We start from the raw sequence: 18882 nt of genomic DNA, 5'->3' as shown, positions 1-18882 counted from the left end.
GCCGAGTCTAGGAAGATGAAAGGGGCCGAGGGGCCTGGGATGGGAGGACTGTAAGGCTGCGGCGAGCGGGAGCTGGCACCGGACAGGCGGAGCCCGGGAGTCGACATGGCCAGCCACTGGGGGGGGGACCCTGTGCGCCACGGAGCCGGGGTCCGCTGTCGCCCTCCGCCTCGGGTGTGCTCCCCGGCGCCCCCCCACGTCCTGCCCACTCTCCCCGGTCTCCTTCGACACAGCCCCCAGCCCACGCGACAAATCCTCGGAACTCGGATTTCTTCAAAGCGCCTTTGAAGCCGCGTGCCCGGCCAGAAGGCTGGGGATCTTGCACCTGGGCAAAGGCACGGGTGGAGCGGGGTGGGGTTGCCTTCGGGTCCCGCTCCTCCACTCTGGCGGCGGGGTGGACCGCGGCCCGGGCGCCGCTGCCCGGGAAAGCACCCTATGCCACCCCTCAGCCCAGCGGGGGAGCCCTGGGGGCAGGGGCTGCACAAAGCCCTATTGTGGCTTGGGGACGGCCGCCACAGAGTGGCTTTTGTTCCTCCACTAACTTCGAGGCAGGCACGACTGATTGCTGGCCCCGGGCAGGGGGCGGGTTACGTGCCAGGCGGGTCAGCCGGCCGGGAGTCTCACCACCGACGCGCGACTCGCGGAGGCTGTGCTGCGAGATATCCCTGCGGTGGTCACAGTTGATACTCCGGTCGGGTCACTGCTCAGACCAAGGTCGATGGTACCGACTGAAAAAGCCGTGGATAATAAGCACTCGACCTTCCCAACTCTTCAAATAGCAATAGGGAACTAAAAATTCAACTCCTACCGGGCGGTGGTAATACAGGCCTTTAATCCCAGCATTTGGGAGGCAGAGGCAATAGGCGAATCTTTTTGAGTTTGAGGGCAACCTGGTCTACAGAGCGAGTTCCAGGACAGTCGGGGCTACACAGAAAAACCCTGTCTCGAAAAAGCCAAAAAGAAAAGGAAAGAAAGAAAGATAGATTCAACTTTGTTAGAGAGCATGACCAACGAAGTTGCTTTTTTTTTTTTAAAGTTTCAGCGTGAAACGCAATCGCGCCGGATTAAATATCCCCACCTTGCTAAAGAAATGTCCCATGGCCCATCCATTCCCCACCTCTTCCCCTTTTCTCACCAGACACAATTTCAAATCGAACTTTTATTTTTTAAATTAAAAAAAAAAAGACTCCACAAGGGGATGATCCTTTCAACGATGTATGTTCTTCCCAGACTCCACGGGCTTTACCCTTTATTTTGGTAGAAGGAGCAGGGGACAGAACCGGAAGACCCAATAGTCTCAGGAAAGGCGTCCAAAGGCACAAAGCGGCTTTTAAAAGTCACTGGAATGGAGTGGAAACTCAGATTGGGGGCCTGTGGCTGTAACCCCAAATCCTTTTAGGGACCTCTGTCCTGCAATAAACTCTTCTCATGGCTTCTAGGCCTTGCACATTGTAGGCATTCAATAAATATTTGATTTACTTGAACTTATTCCCAGAGAAAGCCTTCCCTCCATTTCAGAAGGGGCACCTCCAAACCAAAGTCCTGTTAGGTGGACTTTCCCCAAAGGACAAGCTTCAGACGGCAGCTGCAAGTTCTCGGTAACCATGACAACGGGGGTTATTAGCCTGAGGCGATCACAGGGTTTGAGAGGGGTGGTGGAAGAACCCGCGCTGAGGTCCAGAGAGCTGGGGTCCAGTCAGTCCAGTCCTCCCTCCGCAGGACTTGAAGTTTCACAGCTTCTGGCTGGGGCTGGGGATCTTAGTGACCTTACTGAGAGACACCCACATAAACTCTAACTAACAAGCCAATTTTAAAAACCCCACTGAGACCTTGATGATAGAGATCTATGAACAAGATCTCCACTACCGTTTTTGTCTATACAGAAATGCATTTGACTAGAATTTCCTTAGCAAAAAAGAAAAAAGAAAATCCCCTTCCCTCTCCAGCTCACTCTACCTGACCTGTCATAACTTAGATAAATAGAATTATTATTATTACTATTGTTTACTCCTGGTGCATAGGGGTTAAGTACTCAAGGCTGGAGGCAGCCTCCCTGACCCTGGGGTCACCCCATCTTGGGGATCAGATCCCCGTTGGTCTGCCCCCTTCTTGGCACTATGCTCCCAGCCGGGTAACTAACACCAATTTCCCTAACTCGGCTTCCTAATGAGGAACCACCAGGGGGCAATAAATTATCATCATCATTGTGTTTGCTTTTTAAAAAAGGCTCAAGGGAATGAAGCACAGCAGAAGCCTGAACTCAGCCGGAAGCTGCTGGGGAAGTGGCGAACAGGGTTGGGAAGCAAAAAGATTCGATGGCAAAGAGTTAATGAGGGCGATGGGAGTCCAAATGGAAGAAAAAAGTAAGAGACTGTGAACACGGAAGGGACGAGAAAGTTTAGGAAGCTAGAGCACAGGCACAGGCAAGGGCTTGAGAGGAGTTTGACTAAGTGGGTAAAGGGAGAAGAGCTAAGGAGATAGCCAGGTTAGGAATGTCTAGGGGTCAGGCGGAGAAAGCCCCCAAGTATAGCATGCTTAGGAAAGAGTGAGGGGCAAGCAGTGGCCCACCACACCAAGAGAGCCTGGCAAGAGGACCCTGGAACTGGAGACCTTCCTCTACCCAGCTCAGATCTCTAGCAGGTTGCTCTGCTCCGGACTGCCTCCAGGGGCTTTTTCTGGGGGTGCAGGCGAGGTGGAAGATCGGGGAGGCTGACTGGCTTCTTCTTCCCCGACGCTGCGGCCCTCCCCCAGCTCCTTAGGGCCACTTGGGGGCGGCCCCGGGCCTGGTTCCCCGTGGGTGCGCTGGTGTTTGCTCAAGTGGTCGCTTCTGGTGAAGCGCTTGGAGCAGAGCAGGCAGGTGAACTTCTTCTCCCGGGTGTGAGTGCGCACGTGGCGCTCCAGCTCGTCGGAGCGGGTGAACCTCTTGCCGCAGAAAAGCCAGTTGCAGACGAAAGGCCTCTCGCCAGTGTGCCAGCGCAAGTGGGCTTTCAGATGGGAAGCCTTGCCGTACACTTTGCCGCAACCAGGGATGTGGCAGCTGTGAATGGGTTTCTTCCGCAGCCCAGCAGCTGCTGCCCCCAGCCGCTCGAGCTCCTGACAATTGGGGCAGTCGCAAGTAGAACGGCCTGCCCCACTACCGGCATATCCACCACTACCCCCAGTGCCTGCACCCCGCGGGGGTTTGCCTGCACCACTCCCCTCCAGTTGCCCACTATTGCCAACTGCTTTGGGCTTATAGACATCTTGGGGTAGAACATGCTGGGGCCCTGATTGCAGGAGGTGGGGCGCAGGGTAGGGAGCTGGATTGAGGGGGGCAAAGTCAGATGGGTAAGTAGGCAGCTGGGGGTTCAGTGGAGGCTGGGTAGGGCCTGTGGACAGTGTCCCTTGTAGCCCATCACCCTGGCCCTGGCCACCACCTAGCCAGTTGCCCCCAGGGTGCATGTCCCACCAAGGAGTAGGTGTGTTGCCTGGACCTGGTGAGATGCCTGCATGAATACCTGCCTTGTACCAGGACCCATAAGGATGGGCCATGTCCAGAGAGGTGTAGACACTAGGCAGGCAGTCAGAAGAGCTGTGCCCCTTGGGCACCAGTAGCCCAGGGTCTTGGGCACCAGTGGGCCCAGGAAATGAATGGGGAAAGGGTGGATAGTCGCTGGCATAGCCAGAGGCTGGGGCAGGAGGACTGCCTGCAGGGGAGAGGAGCCCATTGGTGCTTGAAAAGGGAGCTGGGTAGGCGTCCCCCATGGTTTTGGGGACTGAAAGGTCGGAGTATGGCTTCTTTGTGCCTCCTTTTCCCACTGTTGTCCCGCAGTCCCGCAGAGGGCTGGAGCCACCAAATTTACTGCACGCTGCCGTCAGCATGGCCAGAGGACTGGAGCCATAGTGAGCTTCTTCCTGTAGAGAGAGCCGGAGGCACCACTTAGGAGGAAAGATGAGAGCGGGGAGAGTGTAGCTATCGGACTGAGACCTACAGACACGGAGGACAAAGCACAGAGGTTAGGGAAAGCTAAAGAGACGGGGAACTAGAGGGAAGAGTGGCGTGCCAGCGAGGCCCTGGACCCCTGGACCCCTGGACAGGAGAGGCCCAGACCTGATACTCTAGTCCAGCAGACAGGAAGTGCCCACTATGGAGTCTGAGGAAGAGCTGGCTGAGGTGAGAATTAGGGCCCTGACCTAGGAAAGGGGACTTGAAGCAGACAAAAGCCAAGCCATGGCCAGGGACTCAAAAAGGATGTCCCTCAAAGAAGAGCATGACCTGAATGTGGTAGCTCACACCATAATTTAGGAGGTTGAAGTAAGAAAAACCAGAGGCTCAGGTCACCCTCAGCTGCACAGCAGTTCCAGGCCAGAACAGGCGGCATAGACCCTGTCTCAAAAGCAAACAGGCCGGGAATGGTGGCGCATAACTTTATGCCTGAACTCTAAACAGAGGCAGGAGGATCTCTGTGAGTTCAAGGCTACCCTGGTCTACATAGTAAGTTCCAGGACATGGGCTGGAGAGATAGCTCAGAGGTTAAGAGCACTGACTGCTCTTCCAGAGGTCCTGAGTTCAATTCCCAGCAACCACATGGTGGCTTACAGCCCATCTATAATGAGACCTGGTGCCCCCTTCTGGCTTGCAGGCACACGTGGAAGGAATGCTATACGCATAATATAATAAATAAATATTAAAAAAAAAAGTTCCAGGACAGCCAGGGCTATGTAGAGAGACCCTGTCTTGAAAAACTGAAACTAAAAACCCAAACTAAAAAGCCTAGCTCCTTAGGACACCAAGGCAGGAGGGTCTCTGAGATGAGATTGGTCAGCACAGCAAGGCCACTGTCTTCCATATCCTCTCCACAGAAAGCAATATGGGGGCACAGAGAGAAGCAAAAGCACTGGGGAACCGTGTTGGACCCCAGTCCAGATTTCCCTGGCTTCACCACTTCCATTTACTATTTCTGCTTCAGTCCATGACTGAAGAGTCACCGCCTCCTCTCCCTGAAGTCAAGTCCACAAGGCCTGGGAAGGAATCTGGTGGCATGGACTTTGGAGCTGGGAAGCTAGAGGAGAGGACAGCAGAGACACTGCCGGGACACCGAGAGGGAATAGCGCTGCAGCCAAGCCTAGACTGGTGAAGCAAGAATGGTTTTCAAACAGGCATTGGGCACCTCCTGCTTCTTGGTACTAGCTAGTGTTCCTCTGAGCAATGGAAGAGTCCAATGTCATCAAGACTCTCCAAGACAGGGAGCTGGTTAAGACACTGAATTACAGCCTTTCTCTTCCATGTCTCAGTATCCCCTAACATGTGGTCCATGGATGGGCTGGTCCACACCAAACAGTTCAAGTGAGTGAATGGAAGACATAAAAGTGGACTGAGGAGGCCTTTTAGAAATATGGAAGTGGCTGGGTGGTGGTGGCGCACGCCTTTAATCCCAGCACTTGGGAAACAGAGACAGGCGGATCTCTGTGAGTTCGAGGCCAGCCTGGTCTAGAGTGAGTTCTGGGACAGGCTCCAAAGCTACAGAGAAACCCTGTCTCAAAACAAACAAACAAACAAACAAACAAACAAACAAAAAATTCACAGAGGTATCCAGGTGGTGGTGGCACACACCTTTAATCCCAGCACTTGGGAGGCAGAGGCAGGCGTACTTCTGTGAGTTTGAAGCCAGCCTGGTCTACAGAACGAGTTCCAGAACACCCAGGGCTACACAGAGAAACCCTTTCTTGAATGACCAATCTGAGCACCCTCGTGACTGTCCTGCCTCAGGAGCTCCTGGTACCCCTCCTTAGGTCACATTCAGAATCTCATGGGAAGAGATGCAATCTAGCATCCTTGGCTAGTATGTACAAAATACTGGGTTCAACCCAATTACCTTACAAACAAAGAGAGAAAATGAGAGATCCTACAAAAGCTTGGCCATATGGGGCCAGCGAGATGGTCCAGTGGGTAAAAGCATTTGTTACCAAGCCTGATGACCTAAGTTCACGCCCCCACCCCGCACCAGAACCCAAAATGATAGGAGAGACCTCCCACAAGCTGTCCTCTGTCCTCTGGCTTCCACACATCCTATGGCATGGCATTCACATAGATACACCCCCACCTCGTGTGTCCATGTATCACACAGTTTTCTAAAACCTGGTTATTGGGGCTGGAGGGATGGTTTGGCAGTCAAAAGCCCTTACTGCTCCTCCAGAGAGCTGGGGTTAGGTTCCCAGCACCCACATGGCAGTTCCAGCACCCTCTTCTGGCTCCACAGGCACCAGGATCACACATGGTGCACATACATCCATGTAGCAAAACACCTATACAAGTAAAGTTAAAATAAAAAAGTACTAGTTGTGGTACATGCCTTTAAATACAGCACTCAGGAGGCAGAGGCAGGCAGATCTCTGAATTCAAGGCCAGCCTGGTCTACAAAGTGAGTTCCAGGACAGGATAGCAAGAGTTACAAAGAAACCCTATGGGGGGGGGAGAAAAAAGAAAGGGAAAAAAGAAGGAAAAGTAAAGAAAGGAAGAAATAAATAAAAATCAATGTCTTCCTAATAAGCCTTACAAAGGGAGGCAAGAATCCAGGGTTCTCAGAGCTGCCTGGTGGCCCCTAGTTCAGTGTGCAGGTGTGAGATGAGATGCCAAGTCCTAGAGGTGAGGCTAGTGTCTCCACATCTCAGTGAAGGGCTTTGTGATTACCACTCCTATACTGCACCCCTGCCCAACTCTCTATCTTTGTGTGAGGTCTTGTTAATTCTACAGCCTCCTGCCCAGAGGTGGTGGTGCACACCTTTAATCCCAGCACTCAGGAGGCTGAAGCAGGCAGATCTCTGAGAATTCCAGACTGACTCCATAGCTACTGAGAAACCCTGTCTCAAAAAAACCAAAAAACAAACAAACAAACAAACAAACAAAATCCTACGGACTCCCAAATATGAGCCATCAAATACCACCCAAATAAACTGTTGTTTATTGTCCATCAGTAAACCTCTGGACTTTCCCAGGAAGGGTTTTCCTGAAGTTTCCCCACCCACCCTCACCCCCAGATGGTTGGTTTCTCTGTGTAGCCCTGGCTGTCCTAGAACTTGCTCTGTAGACCAGGCTGGCCTCGAACTCACAGATATCCTCCTGACTCTGCCTCCTGAGTGCTGCTGGGATTAAAGGTGTGCGCAGCCACTACCACCAGGCTCCCTGAAGCTTCTAAGGGCCCAAGCAGAGAGGTTAGGGCAGGAAAGCTGGTGGGACAGGAGTAAAGTTTAGCATGAAGGGCAGGTGGCAACATAGGAACTCAAAGACTTGTGGAGATACAGAAACAGGGGACACAAAGGACGTGGCGGCATGAAAGCTGTGGTATGCCACTATGGTAGTGACAGAGAAGCAGGGGACCATAAAGGGATGTTTGCTTTAAGAGACAGAAATGGACAGGAAAGTTGAAAAAGAAAAGGCAAGGAAGGCAAAATAAGCAAAGAAAGGTGGTAAGGGATCCCGGGCCAGGAAAACTAAGGAAAACACAGGAAAAGACAGGAGAAGGAAGCCGGAGGAGGAGAAAGGCATACACTTCCCACCTAAGAAAACCTACCATAGCGATGGGCCCCAGACAACCCCAGAGCAGGTCATTCCTCCCTCCTTCTCCCCTTTAGCTGCTGCCCCTCCCCCTCTGCCCAGCATGGCCCTGCTCGGCTCCGGCTCCGGTGGCTTCCCTGCGGTCGGTTTATTTTTAAAAACGCCGATGCGGTCCCCCGCCTGCCCGGCCCTCACACTGTGGCCACAAGGGCCTCAGCCAAGCCCAGGGACCCCACCCAGCTGTGGGGAGGTAGGGAGGGATAAAAAAGACAGCCAACCCTACGCTGACATGAGACCCCGACTTTGGGAGCAAGGGCCAATAGGGGCCGTGGAGGTCAGAAAGAAAAAGCAAAGTACCGGCCTGCTCTGGGGCCAAGCACTGGAGGAGAAGTGCTCGCTCTCTGTAAGAGCTGAGGGAAAGGGTTCAGGATTCCGGGCATAAGCTCCTATAAGATCATATGCGTTACCTTGTAGAAACCAAGATACCCATTTTCCAGCTTCCCTGTTCCTCATCCCTGTCCCACCACCCTTTAAAATAAAAGGCTTAGCCAGGTTCCTGCCCTTAGTCCCAGCACTGGGAAGCAGGCAGGGCTCTATGAGTTTGAGGCCAGTCTGTTCTACGTAGTGAGTTCCAGGACAGTCTACATAGCGAGATCCTGTCTCAAAAAAGGAAAAAAAAAAAAAAAAAATAAACAAAATAAAAGACTTAAAGTACTGAATGAGGAGCTTCTAAAGAAAGATAAGCTTTCTCTCTGACGTCAAGTGAATCGAAGGGACTGCCTGATTCCAAGTAACTCACAGTGGAAATGCTTACTACACTTCTGACAGCTGGGACTAGCTGCAGAGGCTGACCACCCTGGCTTCCTGGTCCTACTTCTAGCTTTCTCCCAAGTTTTCTTAATTCACCCAGCTTTATAATTTTTAAAAATGTTCTTGTAGGCAGTGGTAGAGCATGTCTTTAATCCCGCACTTGGGAGGCAGAAGCAAGCAGATCTCTGTGAGTTCGAGGCCAGCTTGGTCTACAGAGAGAATACACAGAGAAGTCTTTTTTCTTGAAAAACAAACCAAATTTTTTTATTATGAATATTTTATTTTTATCTTTTGGCTTCCTAGGGATTTGGACCCAAGGTCTCATCCCTGCTAAGCAAGCACTCCAGCACTGAGCTGTATCCCGACAGCACAGGCTTCCCAACTCCATGCCTAGTGTCCTCTCCTCCCCAGCTCCCCTCAGTTCAGCTAAGTGTCCTTACCACAGCAATGGCTTCCCTCTCTGAATCCCAAGTTCCTTCCACTGCTAGAGAAGCTACTCATCTCAGAGGGATTTCCAGGGCATTGCAGAAGAACCTAGGACCCTAAAAACTAGGTATAAAAATGGAGAGACTGCCTTAGGTGGTGGCACACACCTTTAATCCCAGCACCTGGGAGGCAAAGACAGGCGGATTCTGAGTTTGAGGGCAGTCTGGTCTATAGAGTGAGTTCCAGGACAGCCAGAGCTATGTACAGAGACCATGTCTCAAAAAAAAAAAAAAAAAAAAGAGAGAGAGAGATTGGTCCATGGTTGGGTTAGGTGTGTCCTGATCACAGGGAGCTGGAGACTGGCAAGCCTAGCACCCAGAAGCACGCATTCTTATTGCCAAATGCTTCTGTCTTTCCAGAAATTCTCCCAGATGCCCCTCCCCCAGGCACGCGTGCCACGCTGGCAAGGCTGGGAATGCCCACAACACTGTCCCTGCCCTGGCAGACCCAGGACTCAAATGCACCTTTTTTTTCCTGCTTCCTCAAAACCATTGTTTCAATATAGTCTGTTGAGTAGAAGTATGTGCCCATAGTCATACATATACATACTGATAAATAAAGAAATTTAGACTCCATTGGGGAAGGGGCCACGAGAACAATCGGTACACAGTGCTGTTGAGAATAGGTCTCTGAATCGGGATTCCTATCTGCTTATAGAGTGTGTCCCGCCCTACTGGCTTGTAGGCCATTACCTCAAACTCAGTCACAAAGTCATTATCTCATAACCTTATGGATACCACTCCTCATGTGGACTGAGTACTAAACTAATCCAGCTTATAGTACACACGCACTCTTGTGTACACACACATACACACACCTATACCCACAAAGTCAGCAATGTAGGCAACTCTAACACTTATACAAAGGCCAGTGGACACAGAAGTGACTACACACACGCACATCTCCCACAGGTTTAGCCAGGTGACTTTCTTTTTTTTTTTTTTTTTTTTTTTTTTTTNACAGAATCTTAGAAAATGTATGTTCTGCTGGAGTCAGACTTTATAAAATATTTTTTTTTCCGAGACAAGGTTTCTCTGTGGCTTTGGAGCCTGTCCTGGCACTAGCTCTGTAGACCAGGCTGGTCTCGAACTCACAGAGATCCGCCTGCCTCTGCCTCCCGAGTGCTGGGATTAAAGGTGTGCGCCACCATCGCCCGGCTAGCCGGGTGACTTTCTGATGAATCAATCACCAAGGATTCGTCACTCCTGGGACCTGAGTTAGTGCACCCAGAACAGAAGTTTTGTTTGTTTTGTTTTTGAGACATGGTCTTTCTATGTAGCTCTGGCTGTCCTGGAACTCTATGTGGATGCGCTGGCCTCACCTGCTTCTGCCTCCCAAGTGCTGGGATCAAAGGTGTGTGCCACTACTTCGGGCTGAGATGTGGCTTCTGAAGGCCCCCAAAATAGGAACAAGTTGATGCTGCTGGAGGGCACTGACATCCAAGGAGGATTATCTCACCTCCAGAAGGACCCTGAAACAGCACCAAGTGACTGGAGGACTGTAAGTCCTCCTTGTCCGACTCTGTGCTTTGGGTCCCCCAGAAGCCATTGCAAAGTTAGTGATTTCTCAAGATGCCAAATTCATATGGTACCCTAATTCTCTCTGTCGTCAGAACCAGAGGCAAGGGATACTGGGGTCCCAGCCTGAGGGGAGTGGCCCAGTCCTCCCTGGCGCCTCCCACTCCCAAAATAGAGCTCAGTTTGTCTTTGGCCAAAAGCTAAATATTTGTGAGCCGGGCAAGCGGCCTCAGAGCCTGTCCCTCCTCCTTGGTTCCCTCTCGGGTCAGCCCCCCACATGCAGGGCTGTTCTCCTCTTCTCTCCCACAGCCTCCCTCCTCTCCCACACACCAGCTCCCAGTCCAGGCTCTCTCCTCAACACAGACCTGACCAAATCTTGCTTAGTGTAGAAGCCCTAGACATGGGATTCCCTCCCAAGCCAAAGAACTAGCTGAAGGCTCCTCTATGCCGGCTCAGACACTATCCGCTGTCAGCCTACCTGTTCCCTGCCGTCACCCCCACCCCCAGTGTTCTTGCACTCCTCACAGTTAGTGCCTAGATGATCTTAGGGGTCCTCACTTTCTTTTTACCTAACTCTTCTCCCCCTTCTTTAACTGCCCTCCGACCCCTGGCCCTGTTTTCCCCTCCCTTTGCTTCTACCCCCTGTTCACCCCTCCTAGGACACTACTCATCACCAGAAGGATCCTGGAAGTGACTGGCTTTGCAGCTACCGCCTCTGTGAGCTGAGGGGGTGGGGTAGGCATGGGTTAGGACCAGGAAGATTGTAGCTGGTTTCCTAGGAAGAGGAGGAAACAGTTACCTCAAGCAGAGAGGACGCCATCCTCAGGCTGGGGATCAGGTCCCAAGGAGCCAGGCAGATGGAGAGAATCGAGGAGCCAGAGGGAAAGGGGAGAGGGAGGGAGAATGGGAGAGAAGAGATCTAAAGTTAGAAGGGACTGGGGGGTGGGGGTGGGGGGGCTGCTCTCTGTCTGTAGGGATCCACCCTCCTAATTACAGCTTTCCCAGCGGAGAAGACTCCGGATCCAATGAGGAGGGCGAGAGAGGGAGGCAGAGGGTCCAAATTTCCTGTTTCATTTGCTGAGCTCCCCAAAGAAGGGATCTGGGAGGGAAAGGAAAAAAGGGGGCGCCCAGGGAGCGGGTGGGAAGCAGGAATATGGGCAAGTTGTCAGAGCTTCTTTGGGGGTGCTACCAGGAAAGGTGAAAAGGGCTGGTAGACCTAGGTGTCCTACATACCCCAGAAATCCAAAAGGCATCTGTGGACAGTCCCCAGAGCTGCTCGGCATCTGTACCTGGGGAGTCTGGGGTTGGCTGTCCCGTCTCCTCTCAAGAGGTCTGGCAGGAAGACTGCTGGCAAGGGGTGGCTTGAGGGCGCTGGGAGGGATCCACTCTTCTCTCAGGTCAGCTCGCTCTTGTTCCCTCTCAGATCCAATCCTACAATCCCACTCTGACTGAGAGTCCTCACGGCTACTCAGTGGCGCGCAGCTTCTGTTGCTGCTGCTGCTGCTGGTGCTGCTGCTACCGAGGTTGCTGCCGCTGCCGCTGCTCTGCTAAAGGAAAGAACAGGAGGGAAAAGGAACAAACCCCAAACCACTAATTAGAGATCTGGGGGGGGGGGATGGGGGATTGGGGACGACACTCACACAGAAAGACTGGAACACACTGACATACACACTCATGAACAAACACAGGGATGATGCATGCACACGTACATACTGCTACCCACATGGGACTGTCACTGTGGTGAATGAACACAGACAAACTCACATACAATGAATATGATGACACAATGGGGCACCTACACTACCACCCACCACCCCCCAACGCTGGCAATGGAGATGCTTTCTTGTTCATTCAGCCACATAAAATTAGGATGGCACTGTGCGTGTGTGCGTGTGTGTGTGTGTGTGTGTGTGTGTGTGTGTGTGTGTGTGTATGCGTTGTGTGGAATAGGAGGGATGATCTGCTCGTTGTGGTTGTGTGTTCTGCCCAAACTGTCAGTGTCAATGAGTTAGCCTGGAGCAAGTCATGGGGCGTGGGAAGACCATGGCACGGTTTGCAGAGGAGAGTATCCTCAATGAGACCTAGGCCCACCTAAGTTTGTAGGACAGAAGCTGGAAGTTGAGATTTCAGGCACGCAGGAGCAAGGGTCAGAGCAGAAGGCCATTGGGTCAACTGATTCATGCCCATACTTAGCCTCTTGGGATTAATCTCCCCCTTCAAATAACATTCCAGCTTCTCTCACTCCTGATGCACCAGTTGCCATCCCTTAGCTAGGTTTTTCTTTTTCTTTGAGACAGGATTTCTCTGTAGCTTTGGGGCCTGTTCTGGAACTAGCTCTTGTAGATCAGGCTGGGGCCTTGAACTCACAGAAATCCCCCTGCCTCTGCCTCCAGAATGCACCACCACCGCCCAGCTTTTTATTTTTATTTACTTGGCTAGGGTTTTAATGTCCTTCCTTCAGTAGTGGTCTCTCTTGTAAGTCATCTTGCTTCCTAGGTGGGGCTTCTCGGCTCCCTTCTCAGTGGCCATGCAGAAGTTCCCTCTACAGAAAGAATTTTTTATGCTAGTGCTTGATCAGGACTTCCAACTGTGATATCCCATCCAGATGAAAAAGAGAAGGGATGTCGATCAAGACAGAGAGGGAGATCTAAAGTATTAACTCATGCCTTGTCTCTAGGGATAAGTTCATGGGGAAAGACTAGACAGCCAAGCGGTAAGCATAGCATCTGTTGGGGCTGGAGAGATGGCTCAGTGGTGAAGAGCATTGACTGCTCTTCCAGAGGACCTACCTGGGTTCAGTTCCCAGAACCCACATGGCAGCTCACAACTGCCTGTAACTCCAGTTCTAGGGGGCCCACCAACACCCTCACACAGACCTACATCCAGGCAAAACACCAATGCCCATAAAATAAAAAAATAAATATATTTTTTTAAATAACATATGTCCCAAAAGGAGACCTGCCTGGAAGGGGACCTGCAAATCCCTCACCCCTCTGCTCTCAACCTCGCCTGCCCTTCCCCACTCTCTAGCAGCCCCCACTTTCTCTTTGTGGGGGAGAACCCACTTCCTGTTCCTTTTGTCCTCACAGCCTTTCAAAGAAAAAAATAAGAAATGGATGGTAGGGACCTTCATGGTAGCTTAAGTTGCAAGCAGAAGGCGAGTTCACAGAGGACTTGAGTTCTGGATCCCAACTCTCAAATTTGATTTCCTTGGGGAGGGCTGGGATTAAAGATTAGCAAATACAAACTGAGCAGTTGTGGTACACTCCTTAAGTTCTGCACTTGAGAAGCAGAGGCAGGCTATCTAGACTTTATGAGTTTGAGGCTAGCCTGGTCTACATGGCCAAGTTCTATGCTAGTCAAGGATCCTTACTGAGACTGTGTCATTATAAATAAAGCTGGGCATAGTGCTACACACACCTTTAATCCCAGCATTTGGGAGGCAGAGGCAGGCGGATCTCTGCGAGTTTTGAGTCCAGCCTGGTCTACAGAGTTCCGGGATAGCCAAAGCTGTTACACAGAGAAATCCTGTCTCGAAAAACAAAACAAAGCAACAACAAAAAAGAGACAAAACAAAATCTAGAGAAAGCAGAAAAGAAAAGGCAATGACAACAAAACCGCCTAAAAAAAAAAAGAAAGAAAGAAACAGACACAGAGGAACAAAGATAGACACACTGGCTTCAGAAAGAAAGGGAACTAGCTAGAAGCATAGCCAGGTCTGGAGGAGGTGAAGGGTAATGCAGCCAGCAGGTGGGGGGCGGGGATGGGGTATAAATAGGGCATAATTGTGTCCGATGATTACATGGGCCACCCCACCCGTCTGCCCAGAAGGAAGTGCCCGTGGTGGGCCGTTCCTATGACCTCGTAGTCTCCTCTATGGTGGTGGTGGGGGCCATTCCTACGACCTCATAGTTTCCTCCATGGTGGGGGGAAGTCAAAGGACAAAGTATTGGTTGAATTTCTAGGGTTTTAATTAAGAGACTGGGAAAAAGAAAAGGAAACTCTCTGGCAATTCCTGTATCATTAGAGAAACAGAGGGTAGATCAAACAAGAAACTGAGGCAGCAGTGAAATCTAGATTCAAAAAACAAAGAAACGAGAGGGAGTTGGATCCAACCCTGACTGGATAAGAAAGAGTATGAAAGAGTAAAGGATGGATGAGGAGGAGAAGGTAGAGACTCGCAGGCAGGTAGATGCCAAGGGTCAGCCTTTCCACTCCCTGTGGGAAGGGGTAGATGCACTCAAAGCCAAAGAATAGTAGGAAAAGAAACAGGAGGAGCAGGATCCAGGAAGATGTTAGAACCAGAGCCTGAGGTCGGAACCCAGGTGGGCAGCCGCTGCACACCAACAAGCCTCCTGGACAAGGATCTGTGTCAGCCAGGTGAGGGGTACTTGAAGCTCTGAGATACCACCTTAACCCACAGCCCTCAGGCTCTGATTTCCGACTTTTTTTTTCCCCTTCAGTTAAGACAGCATTGCAAGCCAGCTGTGGATCTGGTATTCCTGGGTCCTGTTCCCCCGCCCACCCCTCCAGTACCCTCAGCGGCTGGGGGCAGCAACTGGAATCCCTTTCCAAGGACCTCCTCCACCGTCACAGGCCTCCCTCCGACCAACCTCCCAGGGGGTGGGGCAGCCCAGGCAGAGGCGCCATGTGGCAGCGGCGGGTAAAGGCTGCGGCTCTGGCCCTTCCAGTATAAACCCCCTAGGCATCTGGTTTCTATCCACCACCCCCACCACCCTGGGGGCCCTTAGCCTCCGCCCATGGCCACCCAGACACTGAGCTCTGAGATGGACGTCCCTCGACGCCTTTCTGATCTCCCAAAGCCAGCACTGGGCTGAACCGCAAGGACCACTCCCTTCCCTCCCTCCTTCCTGCGCGAGAGGTTCAGGGTGGGCTTTCCTAAACTAGAGGGGTTAAATTTGGAACCTGCCTTCAGTTCTAATGATTTTTTGCATCTTTTGGAAAGGTGGAGGGAGAATGAGACTTGGAGAGAATGGAAGGTTTTACCCCCTGTTCCTTGAGGGGTGAAAAAGCTAATTCTGCCTGTGCTCACCTGTTCAGGATTTCTCTCTGAAATCTCTATCAAGGGGACTGCTAGGCACTTCCCACGGAACTGTTACAGATTGGATCACTTAGACTCACCAGAAAGGAGAAAATGGAACCCTTTAAACTGACACATAACCCCACAAGCCCAATGAATAACACACAATCAGGTACACATACTAGCACACTAGAGAACACAGAACCCATTCACATTATGTAGTGTGCAGACATCCACACTAACGCACACTGATTCAGAGGCGTCCTATACATACCATGCTTACGCTAAGGCTCCCTGATTCTCATTCATACCAGCACAAACACGCACAGGTATACACACGCATGTACAGATTTGGTGACCTTGATATGTCTTGTGGACCCATGTAGACTCATGTCAACGTGGCAGCTCCACATAGGCAAATGTCATGGTCCCATCACTTGGGAGGTAGAGGCAGAAGAATCAGAAGTTTGAAGTTATCCTCAGCTACACAGCGAATTCAAGGTTAGCCTGGGCTACACTGTCTCAAAAAGTGAACAAACAAATCTAAGAGTAGGCAGGATATGGCCAGCCCTATACATTGCTCTCTCTGCCTCCTTCTAGGGTAGGAACCACCAGGGACCTTTGATCCCTTACTGCCCACACCCACAGGAGCCCAGATACCCAGATAGCCTCAGCAGACTCCTTGGCCCTGGGGAACCCCAGGCATCTCTACCCCCACCCCCTGCCCCCCTGCTCTGTGGCCCTGCTGACTCAACTCTCCCTGCGTGGAGCTCCCCAACCACAGGGGCCTGGAAGTGAAGCCTGGAAAGTTGCGCTCATGTCCCGGGCCCCTGGTCTGGCCACTGCCCGTCCCCAAGCACCCAGGCCCAGCCCTCCTCTTCAGAGGCGAGCTCCAGTGACAGACAGTCTATAGGGATAGGAAAGAGAAGGCACCCGAAATCAGAAAACAGGAAGACACAGGGTGGGAGACTATCGTTTCTGGCACCAGGAGGCTGAGGGCAGCCTTGGTGACACTGTGAAACCACACCTCAGAAAGAAAAGATGACAGGCACACATTTGTAATCCCAGCACTCAGGAAGCTGAGGCAGGAGGATTGCCGTGAGTTCTAGATCAGCCTAGGCTCCATACTGAGTTCTGGTACAATATGAGTCAACGTGGCATCTACCTGAAAAACAAAAACAGAGATAAACCGGATAGTGCAACGGGGAAGGACAACTGCTACCAATCCTGATACTCGTGAGTTCGAACCCCATAACCCATATGATGAATGAAAAGAACTGACTCCTGCAATGTCCGATGACCTCCACATAGGTGCTAGGGCATGTGCCCCTTCCTCATAAAGAAGAGAAAAACACACAAAAAACAAAGGCAGATATATGGTAGATAATGGAAGGGACACGGACAAGAGTTCGGAGGGACAGCTGCTAATCTGATGCGATCTTCCAAGAGCAAAGGCTGCTGGCCAGAGAAGCTCACCCCTTGGGTCAAGGGAAGCTGCTACTCGTGGCTTCAGGATCTGGACACTGCCTAGTGCCTGGTCTAGCATTTTGATTTGACATCGAGGAGTCTGGAACTCAGAGGCAAAGCTGACGGCATGAGAGAGAAAATTCTGGCAAACTCTATCCAAGACAAGTTGGAAAAGGAACCCCCACCCCCACCCCAACAAGTACTTATACAAATATGTATTCCTGCCTGATGTTTTGTTTGTTTTTTGAGACAGGGTTTCTCTGTGGCTTTGGAGCCTGTCCTGAAACTAGCTCTGTAGACCAGGCTGGTCTCGAACTCACAGAGATCCCCCTGTCTCTGCCTCCTGAGTGCTGGGATTAAAGACGTGCGCCACCACCACCCGGCTGCATTTCTTTCTTTTTTCTTTTTAAAATTACTGCTTGGCCTATTAGTTCTAACTTCTTCTTCTTCTTCTTCTTCTTCTTCTTCTTCTTCTTCTTCTTCTTCTTCTTCTTCTTCTTCTTTTAATTAAAGATTTCTGGCTTTTCCAGTCTCTTTGGCCTCGGCGACAGAAGCAAGATGACTAAAGGAACGTCATCCTTCAGAAAGCGTCGCAACATGAGGCACACCTTGTGCCGCCGCTGTGGCTCTAAGGCCTACCACCTTCAGAAGTCTACCTGTGGCAAATGCGGCTACCCTGCCAAGCGCAAGAGAAAGTATAACTGGAGTGCCAAGGCTAAGAGACGAAACACTACCGGGACTGGGCAGATGAGGCACCTAAAAATTGTTTACCGAAGATTCAGACATGGATTCCGTGAAAGGACAACCCCTAAACCCAAGAGGGCGGCTGTTGCAGCATCTTGAGTATTTCAATCTGTCATAAAATAAATGTTCTGGTTTCCAAAATTAAAAAAAAGATTTCTGCCTCCTCCCTGCCACCGCCTCCCATTTCCCTCCTCCTCCCCTAATCAAGTTCCCCTCCCTCATCAGCCCAAAGAGCAATCAGGGTTTCTGCCTTTTAACAGTGCAAGGCTTTAGTCTTGGTTCTCCCTCTTCTCTGAACCTCAGTTTCCTTGGTTGACATTTGAGCCCTGAAATGAAACAGGAGTTTCAGGGGAGACAGATCAGAACCTGAAAGAAGGCCTATGAGAAGAGAAAAGGAGCAGGGAGAGAGAGGATCATGGGGAGAGAGGGGCAGGACAGCAGGTGGAGCCCTGGAACACAGGAGCCTTCCCTGCTTGGGTGTCTATCTTTTTTTTTTTTTTTTAAGATTTATTTATTATGTATAGAACATTCCTTGCATGTATGCTTGCTTGTCAGAGGAGGGCACCAGATCTCATTATAGATGGTTGTGAGCCACCATGTGGTTGCTGGGAATTGAACTCAGGACCTTTGGAAGAGCAGTCAGTGCTCTTAACCTCTGAGCCATCTCTCCAGCCCCTTGGGTGTCTATCATGTTCAGGTAAGCATTGAACTAAGACCCTATAGGACCCCAGGAAAGGCCCTTGTATTAAAATAGTCTCTAGAGTGCTCTTCAGCAGCACACATATTAAAAATTAGAACAGCACAGAGATCAGCATGGCCCTTGTGCAAGGATGACCACAAACTTACAAAGTATTCCATATTTTTATTTGTAGAGGAAAAGTATGCCCTGGAATCCTACGTGAAATCTATTAGCATCTTTAGAGCTGGAGAGGCAGTGGTTAAGAGCTTCCACGACTCTTTCAGAGGACCTGAGTTTGGTTCTTTATAGCTATGTCAGGTAGTTCACGACCATTTATAAATCCAGATCCAGACCTGATGTCTCTGACCTGCGCTCATGTTCACACACAGACACACAGACATGTACACATAGTTAAAAATAAAATAAATCTTTCTTTGAGAGGACTGGTGAGGGTGAGATGGTTCAGTGAGCTAAAGCAATTCCTATCAAACCTACTAATTTAAACTTAATCTCAAGACCTACATAACAGAAGATTCCTGCCAACAGTCCTTGTTGTGACATTCACATACACACACACACACAGTAATAAAATCGCATGTATCCA

At 50.9% G+C, this 18882-nt stretch overlaps 2 protein-coding genes and 1 non-coding gene across 6 annotated transcripts; 2 read left to right on the top strand and 1 right to left on the bottom strand.

The window, feature by feature from the left end:
- Positions 1 to 1229: 1229 nt before the first annotated feature.
- Sp7 (Sp7 transcription factor) lies at positions 1230 to 11813 on the bottom strand. 4 transcript variants are annotated; one of them, XM_050126718.1, is made up of 3 exons: positions 11637 to 11813; positions 11147 to 11174; positions 1230 to 3894 (listed from the first exon to the last, which is right to left on the bottom strand). In XM_050126718.1, exons 2-3 carry the CDS (start codon positions 11165 to 11167, stop codon positions 2626 to 2628), a joined length of 1290 nt encoding a protein of 429 aa, XP_049982675.1. In that variant the 5' UTR covers positions 11168 to 11174; positions 11637 to 11813; the 3' UTR covers positions 1230 to 2625. The 4 variants fall into 4 exon arrangements, with proteins under 4 accessions (XP_049982675.1, XP_049982676.1, XP_049982677.1 ...); XM_050126719.1 differs by lacking the exon at positions 11147 to 11174 and having other exon boundaries at positions 11581 to 11813; XM_050126720.1 differs by lacking the exon at positions 11147 to 11174.
- Positions 11814 to 17413: 5600 nt separating this feature from the next.
- Positions 17414 to 17698, top strand: LOC126491218 (60S ribosomal protein L37-like). Its single transcript, XM_050126738.1, has one exon. It carries the CDS (start codon positions 17414 to 17416, stop codon positions 17696 to 17698), a length of 285 nt encoding a protein of 94 aa, XP_049982695.1.
- A 663-nt stretch (positions 17699 to 18361) lies between these two features.
- On the top strand, positions 18362 to 18463 carry LOC126491228 (U6 spliceosomal RNA). The gene has a single exon (XR_007589342.1). It is a non-coding gene; the product is annotated as a U6 spliceosomal RNA (small nuclear RNA).
- The last annotated feature ends 419 nt before the right edge of the window (positions 18464 to 18882 follow it).

Source organism: Alexandromys fortis, unplaced genomic scaffold (assembly GCF_014885135.2).
Source record: "Alexandromys fortis isolate MF-2015 unplaced genomic scaffold, M_Fortis_MF-2015_v1.1 scaffold_264, whole genome shotgun sequence".
Classification (NCBI taxonomy): domain Eukaryota; kingdom Metazoa; phylum Chordata; class Mammalia; order Rodentia; family Cricetidae; genus Alexandromys; species Alexandromys fortis.
This window is presented reverse-complemented; position numbering and strand designations above follow the sequence as displayed.